Source organism: Mus pahari, chromosome 3 (genome assembly GCF_900095145.1).
Source record: "Mus pahari chromosome 3, PAHARI_EIJ_v1.1, whole genome shotgun sequence".
In the NCBI taxonomy this organism is placed as follows: domain Eukaryota; kingdom Metazoa; phylum Chordata; class Mammalia; order Rodentia; family Muridae; genus Mus; species Mus pahari.
In genome coordinates this window covers 105008669-105029535 of record NC_034592.1, presented here as the reverse complement: position 1 = coordinate 105029535, position 20867 = coordinate 105008669, and the positions used below count along the sequence as shown (strand labels likewise).

General features: G+C 48.2%; 1 protein-coding gene across 4 annotated transcripts in view; it reads left to right on the top strand.

Moving 5' to 3' along the window:
• The window catches only part of Frmd5 (FERM domain containing 5), a 262448-nt gene that overhangs the window by 225652 nt on the left and 15929 nt on the right, over positions 1-20867 (top strand). For all 4 annotated transcript variants that reach the window (XM_021191990.2, XM_021191988.2, XM_029535891.1 and 1 more), the window contains exons 5-8: positions 7757-7854; positions 10291-10414; positions 14709-14796; positions 20866-20867. The exon at positions 20866-20867 is cut by the window's right edge and continues 87 nt beyond it. In XM_021191990.2, the coding sequence (XP_021047649.1) occupies positions 7757-7854; positions 10291-10414; positions 14709-14796; positions 20866-20867 (312 nt within the window). The remainder of the gene's footprint in view (positions 1-7756; positions 7855-10290; positions 10415-14708; positions 14797-20865) is intronic.

The window sequence follows — 20867 nt, the reverse complement described above, 5'->3', positions numbered from 1 at the left end:
CAGTTTTTCTTCTCATGCCTATAATGTGGCTCTGTTGATGGTTTTAGAGACAGCTTTGCTTGCTGTTGCTGCTTGATTCAGGTTTGGAAATAGTCTCCAGTGGCCCAAAGGACTTGGGAAGTGCCAAGGCGTGTCATAAAAGGCAGGGTGGGAAACACTGTGAGTCTAAATCCAATCAGGTAGACCCTACCTAGTGTGCTGTTTGAACAGGTACATGTATTAATCGCACCGGGCGAGAATAAGACCACTACCACAATTTGTGAGACAAACTTGAAGCAGCACGCTTTATTATCTACTGGCCAGGACAGTAGCAACTGGCCAGGTTCATACCTGGGATTCCCAGAGAATAGCTGCAAATTATATTAGCCCAACCCATACTTCCTGCCTTCATGCAGTCAGGGGTAAGCATACATCCTGATGCACCTCCCGCCTATGTGTGATCAAAGCACATCCTGTGCAGTTGGGGCAACCAGTCTTGTTTACAGAAGAGAAAAACTAGATTTGTTATCTAACATAACAGCCTCCAGCAACCTGTTATCTGTCCTTGGGCAAATGGGGCTTACAGATTAGGGGCATCTTTGTTTTATAGAGTCCTAAAACACAGTAATTTAAACTTAAAACATAACTTTAGTCTCGAAAGAAAAACAAACAAACAAACAAACAAACCCATAACTTTAGCCTTCACACACGAAGCTTTCTTCATTGTGGGAATCATGTTGTGAGGCAGGCGTGCTGCAAGCCCTGTGTTCTCCACTGGAGAAAGAGGAAAGGTCTCTGTGCCACACACACCCTGCAGGAGGGTCAGCGACCAGGACTGGCCCAGCTCCCAGACATCCAGGCCAGACTCATGCCAAGCCTTGCCTCAGACATTCAGAAACTGTGCTGCTGGGGTCCCTCATTCTGTCATCAGCAAAACCCTGATGCGGCAGCTGGGGAACATTAAAGAAGAAAAGCCACCAATCCCTTCCCCCTGCCTTAGGGAAGGCAAAGTCAGAAAAGAGGTGATGGCTGTCATATAAACAGCTTGTCCTGGGAAGCCTGGAGCTCTGTTCTGGGTTCTGAGCTTCCTTGTTTTCTCTGTGTGTACCCAACTATAAAGCACAGGGGACATTGGTGTGAATATGAGAGCTGGGCTCTGCTCAGCCTCATGGGACTAAGAGTGACTCCCACTGTCTCAATGGACAGCCCTATAGCTTCACAGATCCACAGGATAGGGCCACTGTGCTCATCAACCTGAAGAGCATTTTGTCAAAGCATTACTTCCTCTCATGACCTGAGCCTCCTTCTCTCTGCTGAGAGTGTTAGAGCAGGTCCTGTCCACTCCTGTCCAGGTCAGACCAAACCTAACACTTGCTCTTAAAGCCAGCACCCTCCTCCTACCACCACCAGCATTACCTGCTCTTGCGGAGAGCTGCATTTGGTTCTCAGAACCCACACTGGACAGCTCAAAACTGTCTGTAACTTCAGCTCTGACACTTCTGTCCCCTGTGGACACCTGCACACACTGTGAATGCATATACTCACAGACAGACACACAGAGACAGAGACAGAAACAGACAGAGAGACAGAGAGAAAGAAAGACAGTAAAAAGAAAATGTGGGGCTGGAGAGATGGCTTGGCGGTTCAAAGCACTGGCTGTTTATTCTTCCAGGGAATGCAGGTCTGATTACTAGCGCCTACACCGCAGCTCCCAACCACCTGTAACTCCAGTTCCAGGAGATCTGATGCCTCCTTGGGTATCAGGCACACACCTGGTACAAAGGGACACTTTCAGGCGAAGCAACTATACACATAAAAACTTTTTAAATTAAAAAAAGAAACTGAAATTTTGGGGTCAGTCAATCCAGCTTACTTAAAACTGTGTCTTGGATTGAGGTACTGGGGGAAGCTGGAGGGAGGTGGTTTTGGATAGATATGATAAATGAAGACCCCTAGCCACAAAACCAAACAATTAGATATATAAATAAACTAAGCATTTATTATCACAGATTCTGTAGATCATAAATAAGTCCAGGCAGGGCCCAGTTTGGGCCTAGGTTTGTTTTGTTTTGTTGTTTTTGAGAGTGTCACTATGTAGCCTAAGCTGGTCTTGAACTCACAATTCTCCAAACCTCCACTTCCCTAGCGCTGAGACTACATACAGCCTTGTGTCTCCATGCCCTGTAAAGGGTCTTACACTTCTGGGTACACTTCCAACCCCCAGGGAGCCTTGCACTGGGCGAAGTCAGTGTGTTCCCTGTCACACTGATTACACGGTCCATGTCAACGCAGCCTTGGGATCCTGGCCAGGCCTTGCACTAAGTCAGCAGACTTCAAGGACAGTGGCAAGCATGCCAGCATCTGTGCCATATGCATTCGTCCCCACTCACATCTCAGACAATCTCTTCTCACTCTCCCTCACCAGCCTTCCTTCCCCAGAGTGAAATTTCCTACACTGTTCGTAAGTTGATAGTATGAACTGAAGGGTGCCTGGCCTAGTTTGCAGTTTTTTCCCCCTCTCTAGAACATTCTGTGAAGCCATGGAATTAGCTTCAAGTTCCTCAGTCATATCCATACTGATCTGAGGAGAGCGGGTACCTGCCCCAGCCTCACTCAGTACCCACAATTCATTCCTGGCTTTGAGCCCCTCGTCGCATCATCCTGCCTTGCTGCCAAACTAATTTAGTTGTCAGTGTGTTGGGTCTGGGTTTTTTTTTTTTCCTGGCAATCTCACTCTTAAATTTCACTGCCATCTCAGCCACGCCTATGGACTGAGGCTAAGGAAGGAAGGGATGAGCAGGTGAGTGAAAATCTCCACCTCAGCTTCTCCTCTGAGACCTCCCCACAGCACACACTGAGATTCCAAATCCTTCTCCTCTGAGACCTCCCCACAGCACACACTGAGATTCCAAATCCTGGTTCATTTCCTCTGTCTTTTTTTTTTTTTTTAATGAATTTTCTTGTTGAAGCTAGTGATGGGGCCAAGACAATGGAGGCGTAGGCAGCAGGTGTTGCTTTTGCCAGGGACCGCAGGTGGGTGAACTCTGAGAGACCAGAAGGAAGTGGAGTGTGAGCACAGCCGCACCTCACCAGGAAGCAGAGGGCCTGGCACATGGCAGCCGTTAAAGGGATTCCGTAGAATGAATATGTGCATCAGCGCATGGAGTCCCCAGACACTTATTCTTTCAATTAATATTATTTGAGCCTCCATTAGGCGAACATGGATTGCCAAGCCTATCCGGAAGGGGACAGAAAATGAGTGTTTTGGGCTTTTGGAGCCATATGGTCTCTGTCACAACTCCTTGGTTCCGTCAGTGCCTTTCGGAAGCAGCCGTAGATGACGCATGAATGAGTGATCGAGGCCGTGTTCCAGTAAAACCTGGTTCCATTAGAAAGTACACCAGCAGGCCCTACATGCCAACCCCTGGATAAGAAATCGGGAAGAACTGGATTTAAATCTCAGATTATTTTTAGTTACAAGACGGGGCACAAAGCAGTCCTTATCAGCCCTCAGTTTCCTCGTCTATGAAAGTGGGGCAGAAGTGGCAGTTACTGGTGGAGTCCTTGACGCCTGTATGAGGCAGAGTGTGTACAACAGCAGAGTGTGGGTCATGGTGTGTACTCGGGGATGGAGAGGAGCTAGCATTAGGATTTTGTTTCCCGTTGCTGTCGGTCTCTCTTCCTTTATATGTAAACTGTGTTCTGTGCTCTGGCACCTGTGATGTAACTGGCCTTAAGAAGGGCAGAAAGAGATAAGGAAAGCTTCATACACAAACCAAGCAGACCAAGCATAGGCCAGCGAGATGGCTCAGGGTAAACATGCTTGCTGACCAGCCTGGGGGTCTGAGTTCGATCCCTGGCACCATATGGTGGAAGGAAAATACCAACTCTCATGAAGCTGTCCTCCGACCCCAATGTGCACGTAAATAGAAAATAAAATCTTTGTCTTAGAAATGAATGTGTGTTTGCCTACGGAAACCAGAAGCAGGCATTGAACTCTCTGGAGCTGGTGTTGCAGTCAGTAATGAGTAGCCTTGTGGGAACTGAACTCAGATTCTCTGAAAGAGCAGCAAGTATTCTTAACCACTGAGTCATCTCTCCAGCCCATATATAAATTCATATATATATATATATATATATATATATGTATATATATATACACATATTTATACACATACATACATATACACATGTATTAGTATACATATATTGGGTAGAGAGAATATATATTAATAAACTATATTTTAATAAACTGTATTTCCATGAACCTTTTTTTTTTTTAAGATTTTCTCTGATTTCTTCCTTCAACCACTGTGAATTGCCTCTAATGACAATCCGGTGCATCTCTTTCCTCTGATAGATATATGAATTACTGCAGGGTAGAAAATGCTCCGTGCCCAGACTGAGAGACCTGAGCTGTGACTGATGGGTAACACTGGCCAAGTCATGCCACATCTCTGGATATGTCTCCTCAGCCATGAATTGAGGGCATTCTGCTCTGGAACTCTGGCTCTGAGGAGCAACAGAGCTTGGCTGGGTTGGACAGGCTAATTCCTCTCCTGGCAACACCCAATTTTCTTGATGGCAGAGTCTCACACACCAAGATAACCCCCATAGGCCTTGTGTGGTGGGAGTGCACTGGAGTCTCATTGGTGTGGGGTACGGTTTCAGCACCAAGTCAACCCAAAACTTTCTGGACACCACTGTGGGAGAAAACCAAGGGGACTTCATGAAGATGTTGGTGGCTGATTCTGTGAGCTCACCTCTTCCTTCATCCTCATGACTAGTTTACCTTAGGACATAACTTGCCCTTTCCTCCTTCTCTCCATTCGCCCTGGCACTGCTTGAGAGTTTCTGTCACCTCACCCCTGAGACCCCTACGGCTGTCCTAAAAACATCAGAAGTCCAAAGAACTCCCAGCCGCACAGAGCTGCATATGTTCCAGCTCACCAGAAGAATCTGCCATGGGCCTACCCATAGCACTGTAAAGCATCAGGCTTCTACGCGAGGAAGCCCGGCCCCTTGCATGCAGTGAGGATCAGAATTCTCTAGGGCAGCTTTCTCAAACCACAGGCGCGCCTCTGACGTGCTTCCCTGGTTCCTCAGTCACCATCCAGATTTGTAGGTTCTGTTTGAAACATCTCCATCAGTCCAGGATGTCCTGCCATGGGATTTCAGTCGCAGATGAGAAGCAGGGAAAGAGTGATATATGAATCTCAGTCCAGGAAGTGAGCAATGGCTGGGGGCAAAGGTTCAGTCCACATCCTGCCAAAACCTGTAGAAGGTGGGAGTTGGAACGGATAGGCAGGGAAGTGCTCGCTCGCTCGCCTCTCCCACACACCGTGTGGCATTTCACTGTGGGAAGCAGAGTGCAGACAGGCTGGGTTTGATAGATCCATCTTAAGTAGTCACTCTGTATGACACCAGTTTTTCTTCCCAAACATTTGGGCCAAATGGATTTGGTAAAAGAGAGGAAGGGCTCTTAGGAACTCCCAGGGAGAACTCCTTCCCTTTCTTCTGGCTTGGGGAAGGGACCACGTATTGACGCGGTCACGACGATACTTTGGTTCCAGGGATGCTTGTGCATTTCTTCGGATTCTGCCTCTTCCGTACAAGTCACATGAGAAGCTTGGTATAAGGCGTAGTCTCCAAATAGTGCCGGCATCGCTGGTGGGAGCTACACTTCAAGTAGCACGAGGGCCTGGGATGGCTGCTTGATCTTGACCGAGCTTCCATTCTCAGCGCCCAGAGCTCACTCTCTACCTCCTCCAAAAGTTGCACTGTGGATGGATCTCTCTCTCTCTCTTTGGGCATTTTTACATGACTAGCCGGACACGTAATTCAGGCTGAATATAAAACAGAGGAAGCCAATTATCCAATGAGGCCCTAGCTTCTGCTGATGGAAGTCAGTGGAACTGAAGGGGTGCACCATGGTCCCATTAATCCTTGCCTCCCAGGGGTGCTAAGGTCATATGTGGCTGTCTAACAAAGTCCATCAACCGTAGCTTAGGGTAACTGGCCATCTCAGAACTTGTATGGGTTGAGAGTCCAGGGGTGATTTAGCTGGTAGCTTCTGGCTCAGAATCAGTCATGAAGTGGCTGGAACTTGACTCATCTGAAGGCCTCCAGGTGACTGTTGGCAGAAAGCCTCCGCTCTTCACCAGGGGCCTTCTGTAGGGCAGTGTAAAAATTCTCAAGAGAAAGAACAAAGCAGCTGTGTTGACTCTGTGGTGAGCCAATCACTTTCATTTTGTTCTGTCACTAACAGCAAGTCACTAAGGCCCTCACTTACTCAAGAGGTGAGAATTAAGCACCATTTCATGAAACAGGTGTGTGAAAGACCCGAGGTTGCATTTTTAATCCTTCACAGGGGCCTCCTGGCCATGGGGACCCACTTAAGGACTTGTGAGAATGTGGTCATCTGTCAGCACGCCCTCAGTAAAGACACTTCCCAACCACGCCAGTGGCTCAGGGCCATCCCACTGTTTGAGAATCTACAGAGCGGTTACAGTCTCAGTGGGCAGTATGATGCAGTGTTAAAGAGCCAGGGTCCAGAGCCCTGACGTCATGAATGAGAGTCTGGCCTTTGCCATTTAGTTGTGTGTCTGTAAGAAAACCACTAAAGCCTCAGCTTTATCTGGACAAAGTGGAGGTGATAATAGCACCCATTTCAAAGCGCTGGGTAAGAATTAAATGAGGGGCTGGAGAGGTGGCTCAGTGGTTAAGAGAACCAACTGCTCTTCCAGAGGTCCTGAGTTCAATTCCCAGCAACCACACGGTGGCTCACAACCATCTGTAATGAGATCTGATGACCTCTTCTGGTGTGTCTGAAGACAGCTACAGTGTACTTAGATATATAAAATAAATAAACGTTTAAAAAAAAAACAACAACAAAGAATTAAATGAGATATTCGATGTGAGTCATGCAGCATCTGCCCTACCAGCTAGGTGCTGTGGTACGGACAGGCTCCTCTTCTTGATACCCTGCCTCTACCTCCCAGGTACATTCCGTGTTTAAAGAGATGTTAGCCACAGCTCCTGCTTTTATGCTTACATGTGTACCACTCCTCACAGTTTTAATTAATTGCTTTATCTTAAAGTGTGTGTGTGTGTGTGTGTGTGTGTGTGTGTGTGTGTGTAGGAGGGTGCCACGATGTCAGATACTCTGAAACTGGAGTTATCAACAGGTTGAGAGCTACCCAACAGGGGTGCTGGGAACCAAGTGTAAGCCGCAGATGTTCTTAACCGCCAAGCCATCTCAGCAGACCCTCACATCTTACTTTTTATTTGCATTTGGAGAGATCTGATTGGCCTCTGCCAATAATGTGCAGGGGGACATCTACCCAAAGCCCTGCGTGATCTCTTCCTTCACCCACCATTCCACTCTAGAGGCCAAGACAGGCCATTTCCCCATCTCTGACAGTGCAGGGTTTTTCTGGTTGTAACAGACCACCAAGGGCTGGCTCCCTCCAGATCCCAGCACGGTGGAGGTGGTGTGGAATGGGGGACTGGGGGATGTTTATACCAAGAAATGATGTCTATGTTGAGCCATACAAGTAAGTTTTTGATCTGAACCTTAAACAATTAACAGTGTAGAGCAAAGTATCTGAGAGCCTGCGAGGAAATGGAAAATGTATTTGTTTTGTGATATGAAAAAAACATTTTTTAATGTAGGAAAAATGTCCTGACAAGGATTTTGATAGGCTTATATTACATATTTGTGTCTTTAAAGCAATGAAAGCAATCTTTTCTAGTTCATTTTCTGTTGTCTCCGTAGGTACTTAGTCTTCCTGCAGATCAAAAGGGATCTCTACCACGGCCGTCTTCTCTGTAAAACATCGGATGCTGCCTTGTTAGCGGCCTATATCCTTCAAGGTAATGAGTTTGGACAGAATAAATTTGCTTTTCATGCTAAGTCCTGATTACATTATTCCATTTACCACAGATGACAACTTCTTAGATCAAAACTTGAAGCAGTGTCTGAGTTAAAGGATTTTGCCTGGGCCATCCAGAGCCAAAAGCCTAAGGCCCTGCCGCAGCCAAGGCCTCGTAGCTAGCCCCCTGAGTCATCTGGACCTTCGCAGGCTTGTGCTGTACCCTGCATGCTCATGTTTCTGGGGTACCAGGGAGTAATCAGGAATCACCTGCTCCCACCCCCCTACAACTCACCGAAGTCTGAGGCATGATGGGATCCTGGTAACTAGTTTGCAGAAATCTCGGCTGAGAGTGTTCAATGTTTCAAGTGTTCTCAAGTGAGAAGCCATTTCTCGATGCTGACAAGAAAGAGCTGAGCCTCTAGCTGCTGGTTTCCAGACCAGCTGTGGTAATCTGTCAAGAAAGTGTGGGGCATCTGCCAGGCCCTTCTCTCACAGAACGCTGAGAGCACTCAAGAGCCACCTCAGAATTTTCTTAGTCCTCCTGCCTAAAACTGTCATTAACCACAGGGTTGTTTTGGACATAAGACCGTAAAGTTTCCATTAAAAACATGAACCCCTGATTATGAGTCAGGGAACTCTCAGAAGCAACTAATGGAGGATTTGCAAAGAGCTTGCTGGCAGAAGAAATGTCAGACCTGTGCTAAGATGGAAAAGTGAACCCCTGGGGTGGGGGCTCTGACTCTGGGGGTCAGGGGGCCATCCCAGTACCAGTCAAATGGGGAGTGTAGAAGGAGCTCCTACACCCTAAGGCATCCAGAGAGTCACCCTTTCTGTTCTGGTTGCCATGTTAAACTTTTTTAACAAAATCATTTCCTCGGGTCCACCCTGATAATTATATTGAATTTTTTTTTTTTTCAAAAAAGTATTTGGTAGCCAACATCAACATTTTCCCCTTGAAGCTTTTCAAATAAAATCAAAGTATGACCTTAAGGTTCAAGGTCACTCTTCCCTAAAGGAAGGCAATCTCTTTTGTTAAACAACAGAAATATCCAAGGAATTTGGAGTTTGGCTGGGTTTTTGTTCTTGGTTTTTGTTTTGTTTTGGTTTTTTGCTTTTGAATTATAACCTCACAATGTTGTCCAGGCTGGATTTGAATTCCTGGGCTCAAGTGATTGATTCTCCTGCCTCAGACTTCCCAGTACTTGGAACTACAGACATCTACCACTACCACACCTAGCCCTTGGATAACTTGGAAGGTGCCATAATTGCAGTGGAAAGCACTGTGCCCAGCTGCGTGCGACATGTCCTGGACTGGTCCTGGAATGGCCCTCTCAGAGCCAGAGACCCTCAGAGCCAGAGCCGCCTCAGAGCCGGAGCCCCCTCAGAGCCAGAGCTGCCTCAGAGCCGGAGCCCCCTCAGAGCCAGAGGCCCCTCAGAGCCAGAGACCCTCAGAGCCGGAGCCCCCTCAGAGCCAGAGCCCCCTCAGAGCCGGAGCCCCCTCAGAGCTAGAGTCCTGTCAGAGCCAGAGCTCCTCTTAGCACAGGTCTGACATTTCTCCTGCCAGCAAGCTCTTGGCAGGCTCTCCATTAGTTGCTTCTTAGAGTTTCCCCGACTCCCAGTCAATCAGGGGCAAGCACAGGCCCAGAGCACTGTGCCTTGCTGTCCTCCCAGTATTCGGCCTGCCTCAGCTGAAGTGTCCTTGGCTCTCCAAGAGGAGAGGGACAGCCAGGAAGCTGCTGGAGGCTCCTCTTTCCTTTTCTGAGCTACCTTTTAGGCGGGGCACCTTATGTGGAGAAAGCTGGTTTCTGACTGGGTGAACAAGAGACAGTCAGTGTTCACATGAGCTCCCAGAGACCCCACCGCCGGAGACATGAACTTCCTGGGTGTGGCCCTGGGCACAGCACTGGGAAATCAGCCTTAGAATGCAGTGCTGCAGTCCCTGGGCTATAACCATTTCCATAGCGGCAGGCCTGCCTGCTGAGCCCGTGGTGAACCCTGCATGTGCTCACCCTATTCTATGTGGACTGATGGTTAAATGCTGAACTGGGATGGAGACTCAGTCAGCAACTTCCCTTGTGCCTACTAAACTCTTCAGGCTGGGATCTGGGTATCTATGCTGGCTCCCAGGGGTTCCTGTCATCCTGCCCAAGCCCACCGTGTGCTGCTGCCACGCAGAGCACAGCTCCCAAGCCTTCCTGAATGGCTGAAGAGCACACTACAGGTTTCTGCTCCTTTATTGCCGATTTACTTGGGGCCTCCGAGAACAGGGTCAGTCGCACTGTCTCTCTGCCCAGAGTGTACAGCGGGGAAAGGAAGGCCCCTGTCTCTCCCCGTGCTCCTGCCGGCTTACCAAGGGCCGGCTTACCAAGGGCCAAATTGCCTTGGCCTTTGAGCTGCGGGCTAATCTTATTTTCTCTTCCCTGCCTTTGAACAGCGGAGATTGGAGATTATGACCCCGGGAAGCACCCTGAAGGCTACAGCTCCAAGTTCCAATTTTTCCCGAAACATTCAGAGAAACTGGAAAAGAAAATTGCTGAGATTCACAAGACCGAACTCAGGTATGTGACACTCCCTCGGTCGGGGTGTTCACACAGAGTGGTGCTCCCAGCAGTAGTGATCCACTGTGAGTGCAGCCTTCTCCTAGTGAGGCTAAACTCCTCACCAAGAGTAGTTTAGGCTAGGGCTAAAATATGACACTCCAGGCTACAGCCAAACCATTTTGAATGTGCCCTGTCATGTCTCATCGTGGAAGCTGGCTGTTGCCAGGTAAATCCCTGACTTATGTCTAGGGCTTTGGCTTCAGCACTCCCTGAACTCCTGCACCAGAGATGTAATGGCTGATCCTCAGCCTGGCTTAGCCTACCCATATTATGCAGAACCATAAACAACATTAATGCAGCCTTTCACCCACGTGAAATAGGTGTTCGGTAGAGAGTGATTTTACAAATCAACGGTAGAGTATCTGAACTCTACATCATGCACGACGAGAGAGCACAGGCTTCCCAGGCAGATAAACTACTTGAAGCAAAGGTATGCACACTGGAATGCCATCAACTAACAAGAAGCTGGGTCACCATTTTAATATATTACAATTTCGTTTTCCTTTTAGGACTTCGGACCTACTACAACAATTAAGCGATAATCCAAAACAATGTATTAACCAACATATAAAAGATAGATTAAATTTAAACTACACTTAAGAATTTTGTTTATTTTTATTTTTCTTTATTATTTTCTTAAATAAAGAATTAATGACACTTTAAAAAGAAGCAAAGTAAGAAGAAAGTCACAAATTGTAGTCACAACCTGAATCACTCACAGAAGAGTGTTCTGGGAGGCAATAAACCAAACCAATTCCATGTGTCTATGGGAGAATGGAAATAGGGCAGTGGATAAGAATGGGAATATATTTATTGCAAATTCTTAACCTGTAATAGGGTTCATGAATTTCCTGTTCTGAGAAAGGACTGTGCTGGGGCAGGGCGGGGTGCTTCTCTCTCATAATACTTAACTTAAACCAGAGCCTACCACACCATGACTTTGCCCATGCCCCTCAAAGGTTTTTATGAACAAACATAATCCAAAGCCTCCTTAGCGTTTGCAGGCTGTCAGTGTCTGGTTGTGACCAGACCGGCTCAGTGCAGAGCCCAGCGGTCCATGCTGTCACTGTTAGGGAAATGGTGACCCCTTGTGGTAAAGCTCGGGACTGCTTGTGGGCTCCCATCAGGGATGTGTGCTGGCTGCCCAGAGGGTAGGATGTTAGGGGGGTGGGGGGCATTTCTGCAGAAAGTTAGTTCAAGGCAGGGGATTCCTCAAGAAACGATGCCTACTGTGAGGACCCTGGAGAGCTGAGTCAACTCCAGAGGTTAACTGATTCCAAGGGGCGGATTCCTTCAACATGGAGTGAAGATGTGCGTAGAAGGCAGGTGCCAAGCCGTGCACCTGCCACTCTGCCTTCTCCAAACACCTCACTGCACCTCAGGCCTGTTGGGAGATGTAGGGGTCTTCCTTCACCCTGATACCTGCATACACTGGTTCTGCCTCGTTCTCATCCTGTGAAAATGCCCAAGTTTTCTTCCTTTCTGCGACGTTGGCAGCTCCCATGGGCACAGGCTGTGGACTTGTTTCTTGATCTACTTTCCAGAAGTGGCACAGAGGCTGGCACGTCACAGCACCAAGGGACAGCTGCCTCTTCAGGGGAACACCTGAGGGAGCTTGGCCTGCTTCTCGCTTGGGTGGGCTCGCTTCCTACTGTGCTGCATGACTTTAGGCAAATGATATATTTAGTAATGAACAATTTCTGTTCCCGTCCGCCAGCCATCAGAGCTGATGACTTCACAAGCTGCCCTCCCCACTCAGTCTGATTTGCCAGGACTCTGCATGCAGATGAGCCCAGAGCCACTGCCACCACTGACTCTGTGGTGGCTTCATCTACATGTTCCAGGAGGCTGACAGGAAGAGAGCCAACTTGTTTTCATTAATAGCATCACCCTGTGCATGGAGAGCCATGGGGTGTAGAAGTATGGCAGCACCTCCTACTGCTTCTCCTGAGAGTCCCACATTCCTGGGCCCTTCTGACCAATAGATAGGGTTGAGTGGTACCCACAGTGTATACCGAACCCATTGTATGCTGGCCCATGTCACATCACAGATAGGAAAGCTGTGAGCAGTGGCCAACCTACAGACATGTTGTCCCTGCCTCTGCAGTACTGCAGATTATGAAATACCACAAAATCATTATCTCTGAAATCTCATCAGCTGAGTGCAGTGTCAAATGCCTTTAATTGCAGCGCTTAGGAGGGAGAGGCAGGGAGATCTGTGAGTTCAAGACCAGCCTATCCAAAGTGAGTTCCAGGCCAGCCAAGGACATTGTGAGACCCTGTCTCAAAAAACATTTTTTTCCCATAACATCTGGCCAGTATGAAATGATGCAGTATGTCAGTCCACTGGATGCCAAGCATGGCATCCTGAGTTCCACCCCCAAGCCCCAAGTCATCCCCCCCCACACACACACGAGATAAGACACACAGCTTACCACAGCTAGCCTTGCCCACCCTGCGTTTTATCTATCTATCACACACGCATACACACACATACGTACACACACACACACACACACACGAGCTCACCACAGCTAGCCTTGCCCACCCTGCATTTTATCTATCTATTACACACGCATACACACACATACGTGCGCACACACACACACACACACACACACGAGCTCACCACAGCTAGCCTTGCCCACCCTGCGTTTTATCTATCTATCTATCTATCTACCACACACACACACACACACACACAGCTAGCCTTGCCCACCCTGCGTTTTCTTTTAGGTTTTTGGTGATGATGCTTGCTTGTTTATTTGTTTTGATTTCATTTTTTTAAAGCAGCATCTCATGTATTTCGGGCTAGCCTTAAACTCCTGCCCCCCCCCATCCCAACTGCTGAGATTACAGATCCCACACACAAACATGTCTACCTCCGTCTGTATTTCAGCAGACTGTAATCTCAGAGCAGTCCCTCCTGCCCCTTGCTCTTCATACTGAGCCCATCCCACTCATCATGTAGCTTGTTTCACTTTGAGTTTTGTTTTTTAATTTTTAATTTTCATTTGTGCATGTGGGTATTTTGACTGCGTGGATGTCTGTGTACGGTGTGTACGCAGAACACTCTGAGGCTGGAAGAGGGCTCAACCTAAACCAGTTTTGTTATACAAAGGACATATTTAGGAAGCCTAAGTATCCCTGGGACTGGTGTCATTGGAGGCTGTGAGCTGCCATGCAGGTGCTGGGGATCAAACCAGTGTTCCTGGCTTCCGCTGTCCCTCCAGCCCTCACTCTGAATTTTAACCTTAGACTTTGTTGTGCTAGGAAGCATTTGTGAACCTCAAAAGAACACCAAGGGGCCCCTCCCCATGTAATAGCATTAGGGTCTTTTTATTATAAGCTCCGGCTTGGGCTCTCCTCCAATGCAACCCTGACACAGCAGGGTGGGAAGGCAGGGCAGCCTCGAACCCTCAGCAGGGAAAGCTTTCCTAGGGAATGGGAGTAAGTGGGGTGTTCAGCCTGGCAAGCATCTAACTGAATGTCTGCTGTAAGCCTATGGGTGGGTGATCTGAAGCAAGACCACGAACAATCACAAACGGCCTGAGAGTTTATCTGAAACAATCAGACTAATCTTTGATTAACTGTTGCTAGGAGTCAGCTAGGGAGTAACTCTGGCCAAGAGAAGCCGTGGCGTCCTTCCTGGTACGTGGGTGCCACTTAGGTTCTACTGCAGGTCAAATTCTCTGGCTTTTTTTTTTCTCTCAAGACAGAGGCCCAAGATGGAGTAGGTTTGGCCTCTCAACTTGAGAGTCTAAAGTTAGTTCTACAACCAAGCTGAACATTCTACGGCCAAAGCGGGCATGTGTGGCCTACTCTAATCAAGTCTTTTTTTTTTTTTTTTTTTTTTTTTTTAAATGCCCCATCCCAGTGGGATTGGCAAAGCTTCCTCCCACCAAAGGTGAGACTCAGAGAGATGTCAAAACCTTCCTCAGGGTCAAGTGGAACTGTTGACAGTGTGTGCAGAAAATGTCCACAGTAGCTTTCTCCCCCCCGAGATGTTTACAGCCTGAAGATGGCTCTCCTACAGAGACTGCTCCTAACTAACCTTGTCTCCACCATTCAGCTGTACATTAAACCCACATCCCTGTTCAGCTGGATATAATAAACAGGCCGAGCTTCCAAGGTGCTCCAGCTGCTCCGGCAGAGAGCCGCAGTCCACCCCGCCAATCACTTCTTAACAGGGAGTTTGGCCCTGGGGAGCCTCTGGGATCAGAAACCTGAGACCATCTCCTTTTCATTCCAGTGGTCAAACACCAGCAACATCCGAGCTGAATTTCTTAAGAAAGGCCCAGACGTTAGAGACCTATGGAGTGGACCCTCACCCATGTAAGGTAAGACTCCCCTCTGTGGTCTTCACTGACTGTGTCTCCTGTATCGAAGCACAGAGAGTACCCAGAGGCCTTCAGTGGACAGGAGCACCTCTTCCTGTATGTTGAAACCCCCTCCGGATTCAACGCTGCCACATCACTGTCAGAGGATCCCAGGCAAAGACAATCTAAATAACAAATCCAAACTCAGTGCCCAGCTTTGGCAGCTGTGGGTAATTTGGTGGAAATCAATCGAAAGGACTTGTGGAGAGCTCCCGACAGGGGACAATCAGCAACTGTCCACCCTTCACTGACCCATAATCTTGTTTCTTTCCAAGAGTGGGTTTTATTCCTGAGAGTGGCACAAGTCGCCACATGGGACTGCAATGGAGTCATGTTTGATTCCATTACACACCTATGAGAATAAAGCAGGACCCAACCAGGAACGGTGCACCCAGGAAAACCTCTGTAATTAGTCATGGGTTCCTGGCATTTCAGAGATGAATTTGGTAAACCCACCCCTGAGAGCAACGAGATCCACAGGCTTTCCTGGCTCTGGCCACTTCCTCCCACTACAGCTCACATCCCTGTTGCTCTACACGCTGATCACTGCCTCTGTCTTAGCTCGTTTAATGTATCCCCTGCATTCCGGGGAAGGCTGCAGTACCAGCAGCTCTGAGACTGAGAGTCTGACGCGATCAGGGTCTTCTTCCTCACGGCTGAAGGGACACTGCAACAAAAGAGCGGATGTGTTCTTTCCTAGGGCCACTGTAACAGTGTTGCAAACTGGGTGGCTTAACCAGTGCAGACTTATTGCCTCTGTGCAAGAGGCTGCAAGTGTGGCCCCATGGTGTGATGAAATTGGTTCCTTCTGAGAGCCATCTCAGCTTGATGATGGTCATCCTCCCTCATCTTGGGTCTTGTCTCCCCACCGCTGTGTCAGTGTCTAAATCTCCCCCCTTCTAGAAGGACACCAGTTAGACTGGGGCTCTATCTCACAGCCTCAGCTTAATTTTAATCTCTAAAGACCCTATCTCAAAAAAAAAAAAAAGGTCACACTCCCAGACCTTGGAGTTAGGACACCTGAATTTGGAGGAAGGGGATACAAACCAACATATAAGAAACAAAATGAAAACCAAGAGGCACGAAGACAAAGCCCTCGGGAGGTGATTTCATTGTGCCTTTGAAGGAATAAAACCCTGGAGAACATTCTGGGATGCTTCCTCCCCCAGCCTAATCCCCTGTCCACTGGGCAGCTCACTGGCCTAGGTTCTCAGGGCCGGCAGTCATGGGCACATTTACACATGTCTTTATAGATGACATAAGCCTTTATATCGTCATGATACAAGAATTATCAAAGCTCCCTTAATATCTCTCCTGTGTATAACAAAACTGGTTTAGATTGGTTGGGATGGTACACACCGGTAGGATATGCTGAAGAAGATGCAGAGGCAGGAGGTGTGTGATCAATAGTTTGAGACTATCCTGGGCTACACATTTAGCCAAGCCATTAATCCCAACACTCAGGATGAAGAAGCAGATGGATCTCTGTGAGTTCAAGGCCAGCCTGGAGCCAGAGCTACACAATGAGAGGCTGTCAAAAAAAAACAAAAAACAAAAAAACAAAAAAACAAACAAACAAAAAAAACCTCTTAGCTTCTCTGCAAACTGCTTAGGTACTCTGAGTAAGCTGCAGGGAACCTCACAGAAAAGAAGTGTTGGGGGGATCTTGTCTAAGCTCTAGTCCTGACCAACTATTAGGGCCTTGCTGGATTCTGACACCCCCTGCCCACCCTTCTCATCTGTGAGTAAGAGAGCAATAAGTGTGACAGAACTTGTTCCCTGAACTGGGAAGTCACATCTTGCAGAAATGCAGCCTTCCCTATTGCATAGAAAAACTGTCCTAAAGACAGGTATGGTCATTAGAAGGTACCAGATCATCTCAGTGTTAGAGTCCAGTCCCCGTGAGATCTCGTGTAAGAGGAGTAAGATTCACACCATACCGAGATAAGTAGGCCGTGCCCCAGAGCATGACAACTGACCTTGGGTGGGTACAGTTTTTGCTATTGCTTGTGGAAGCCATGGGTACTGGCAGGCAGCCTGGAGTCCAACCTAAATCCATGTGTACTTCTGAACCGTGGACTCTTGGCTCAGTCTTGACTTTGACAAGTTTGTCTATCATGGGCACCCAGAGGTTGAAGGGGCTGGAAAAGGAAACAGCCTCTCTTCTCTGTGCGTGGCCCAGTCCCTCGTGCCACAGCTTTTCAACTCCTCAGAAGGAGGGAGAGGATGCACATGGCCCGACTCCCATTCAGAGCTAGTAGTCCTTTCCTGTTCATTTTTACTGATTCTTCAGCCAGTCCCCAGTGGGCAGTCTTCTCCCTGTTTCATAGAAAGTTGATGTACTAGAAAGCCATAGTTCACAAGGCCCCGAGAGCAGAGGAAAACTTTGAACTCAGATCATTTCCACTGTTGTGTAGCTGTGTAGGAGAGAAGCCTGAGAGACTTACTGTGGGGGAAGGGAGAGACTTTTAACCCACATTCCCAGACCTGGGCCTTCCACTCATCTGGGCTCTGCCAGGGCCCCACTGCAGACTCCACACATGACCCTCAGGTCCTTTTATTAGGCCCTGGCCATGTTTCCCCAGTCCTCCAAGGCAGGGAGCAACTCAGAAGTCCTCACTCTTATCATTAAGTAGCCTCACTTCGGTGATGTGCTACGAGGCACCCCCTTAATGTTGCTACAAGGAGAGCTGAAATAAGCTGGCACAGCCAGTGTAATAAATACTGATGATTTCTATTAACAGGGAGGCAATTACTGGGCCCAGGGAATCTGGGGCATGCAGCCCCAGGGAGGACTGAAGAGGGATCGTTTTGATAATTAAATGAGAGCAGACTGCTTCGGCTGGGCTCTGTTCTCCTGGACTGATTAAGGAGCTAACGTTGGTCGTGTGCGTGCTGATGGTTGCTTTCTGCCAATGTGTCCTTGTCTGGTCCTAGGACCAGAGGGAGACTGCCTGTGGGTGTCTGGATTATACAGCCTGGCAGGCCCACCACCTCCAGCCATTCCCCGAGTCTCACCTCCGACTGTGTCACCATCTCCAACCCCTTCCTTCTACTCACTCCAAGTCTGTGACCATCCAGATCTTCCTGCTACAAAGATCTGCTTCTGTACCCGCTTCCTCACTACAAAACCTTAGCTGTCAGTATCAGAGAAAGGAAGATGAAATGTTGGGGTTTTGTCTGAAATTCAAGCCGTAGCTGGGCTGCTATTGACAATATACATGGTCGCCCACTATGCAGAACTTATATACATGGTCGCCCACTATGCAGAACTTATATACATGGTCGCCCACTATGCAGAACTTATATACATGGTCGCCCACTATGCAGAACTTATGAGGTGACAGCCCTACCTAAAATGTGGAGAAGCTAAGGGACTTGATTATAGACCTGGTCCTAACAAGCCTGTGGCCTTTCTGCTGGATTGCTGATGTGCTAACAGGGACGGAGCCAGCAGAGGCCCTCCCAGCCACCTCCTAGCCACCTCCCAGCCACCCGGCTCCCTTGGTGCTTCCTCAGTTACACAGTCTCCACTCTCTTTCTCCAGGCCTGACCCTCCCATCCCGCTAGCCCAGAGGTTTTCAGCTTATGGGTCGCAATCCCTTTAGGGTGACCCTTTCACAGAGGTCTCCCAAGACCATGGGAAGACACAGATATATGTGCCGGGGTGGCAAGCTCTAAAGATGAGTAATTTACATTACGATTCATAACAGTAGCAAAATTACAGTTGTGAAGTAGCAGCAAAATGACTTTTTAGTTGGGGTTCACCATACATGAGGAACTGTATGAAAAGGTCACGGCGTCAGGAAGGTTGAGAACCACTGCCCTAGCCATGCTGCTTCTCCTTCTAGACCCTTTCCTGTGCCTCAGGAGACTTTATAAGACAGCCTTCCCTTATCTCTGTAAGTACGTTCATCCCCCACCATGGCCCAGTGTCCTCGCTGACCCACATCGCTGTCTTCCACCATATCTGCTAAATCTTCCTATAGCCTGTTCTACACCAGCACAGACACAATGAAGTCATGCCACTTGCATCTCTTGTCTGTGGGTCCACCCTGCACAGGGACAGAAAGCTTTCTGTCCACCCTCTGTCTCAGATTGGCTGCCATGTCTATGCCAATTCAGCCACGTTAGGCCTGCCGCCTCCTGGCAGGCAGGAACCATGTTTGTGTGCCATGCCTTGTACTCGTATGTTGTTAATCACCTCGGAGCACTGGTGGCAGGAGGGAGGAAGCCAGCCACGTGACTCAGAAGAAACCAGGCTTATGTCTTCTTTTAAAAGCCCTTCCCTAAGCCCTTGGGTGAGGCTGTGCTTTATGGCCAAGCGTCTGGCCCTCCACAGCCCAGAGGAAATGATGGTGGGGCGATTGGTCCGAAAGACTCGGAAAGCACACAGATGCTCAAACTTGCAATCCTGACTCTGTGAGGCAGCTTTAAGGCAATTGCTTTTTCCCTTGAGGTAAGGCTCACTGGGCCCTGCAGAGGATCCCTGTCTCTGAGGCCAGTTGGGTAAATATCTGTGCTGGGATGGCAAGCTCTGAAGCTGAGAGAAACCCGAATTGCCCACTTGATGGCAAGGTTTTCCAAAAATCTCCATCATCACTCACGTATCCTGAAAGCAGATCCTGACCCAGTGTCTTGATCCAAAGGAAGCCGAGAGACCTCCACTAGGCAACCTCTTCCCTCTGGAGTCCTCCACTTGAGGGTAGCAGGCCCCTTCTGATGCACCTTCACCCCACTTGCTCAGCAGAATCCCCAGCCTGCTGCTGGCTGACTTGGGCGGTTCTACTTATGACACTTATGTCCTCGTCTGAACTTCCCTGCGGTGTTAATCCCATGGTATTAAGTCTGCAGAGACAATGAGAAGCTGCCTCTGTTAGCTGATTTGTTTTGACAGTGCCTGGGACTGAACCTGGGGCTTCACACATGCTAAGCAAGTGTTATGGGGCTGAATCCAATCCCTAATCCTCTTTAACTTCCTACTAAGTTACCCCGACTGACCTTACCCTGTAACCTAGGCAGACCTTTAGTTTAGGATCTTCCGGCCTCAGCCTTGGGTTACAGGTCTGATTAGTAACTGTTTACACACACACACATATACACATACACATACACATACATACACACATACACATACATACACACACACACACACACAATCATAAAATTCACCCTTTCAGTGGTTTTTAGTACATTCACAGTCACCTCTACCATCTAATTTTAGAATATTTTTATGATCCTCATAAAGGTCCAGCCATGTTGTCTGTATGAGTATGTCATTCCTCTTTACTGCTCATTAATATCCCAAAGCACCCACCGTCTACCACTTGCTTATTGATTGATGAACATTCTTCTCTGCAGCTGGACTGGATTGCTCACATTGTTTAGGTACCCTAAATAGAAGTATTAACATTCATGCACCTATAGACATATTAAAATTCTCTTGTGCATATCCCTAAAAGTGAAATTGTTGGGTCATATAGTAACTCTGTATCTAACCTTTTGGGAAAAATTTCCCAACTATTTCCCAAAGTGACTGCACTATTTTAAAATCCCACCAGCATTACAGTGCTCTTGGCATTCTCTCTGGCTGTGCATATCAGCTTACAGAGGCTGGTGTCATCGCCACACACTGTCTTGTATGATGTCACCCATCGTACCATACAGTTGCCGTCACACTGAGGCTTATCTGGCAGCAGCAGGACTGGGATTTGAGCTGTGGCCTTGTGCTCTGAAATGCCCTGCACATCCTACGGTGACCTACTAAAAGGCAGTTCCCCTGCTTCGCCTACAAATAGCATGGGTGTCTGTCTGGTTTCTGAGACTGGCTTCTCATGCAGCTTAGGCTGCCCTTGAACTCACTATGTAGCTGAAGATGACCTCGAACCTCTGATCTTCCTGCCTCCACCTCCTGAGTGCTAGGACCAAAGGTTTTTGCCACCACCGCAGACTTAGAGCCGTGTGTTTTCCACCCTTTCTCCTCTATGCCTGTACCTCTATGGCCCAGTGAGACGTCCATCTCTGTTACAGGA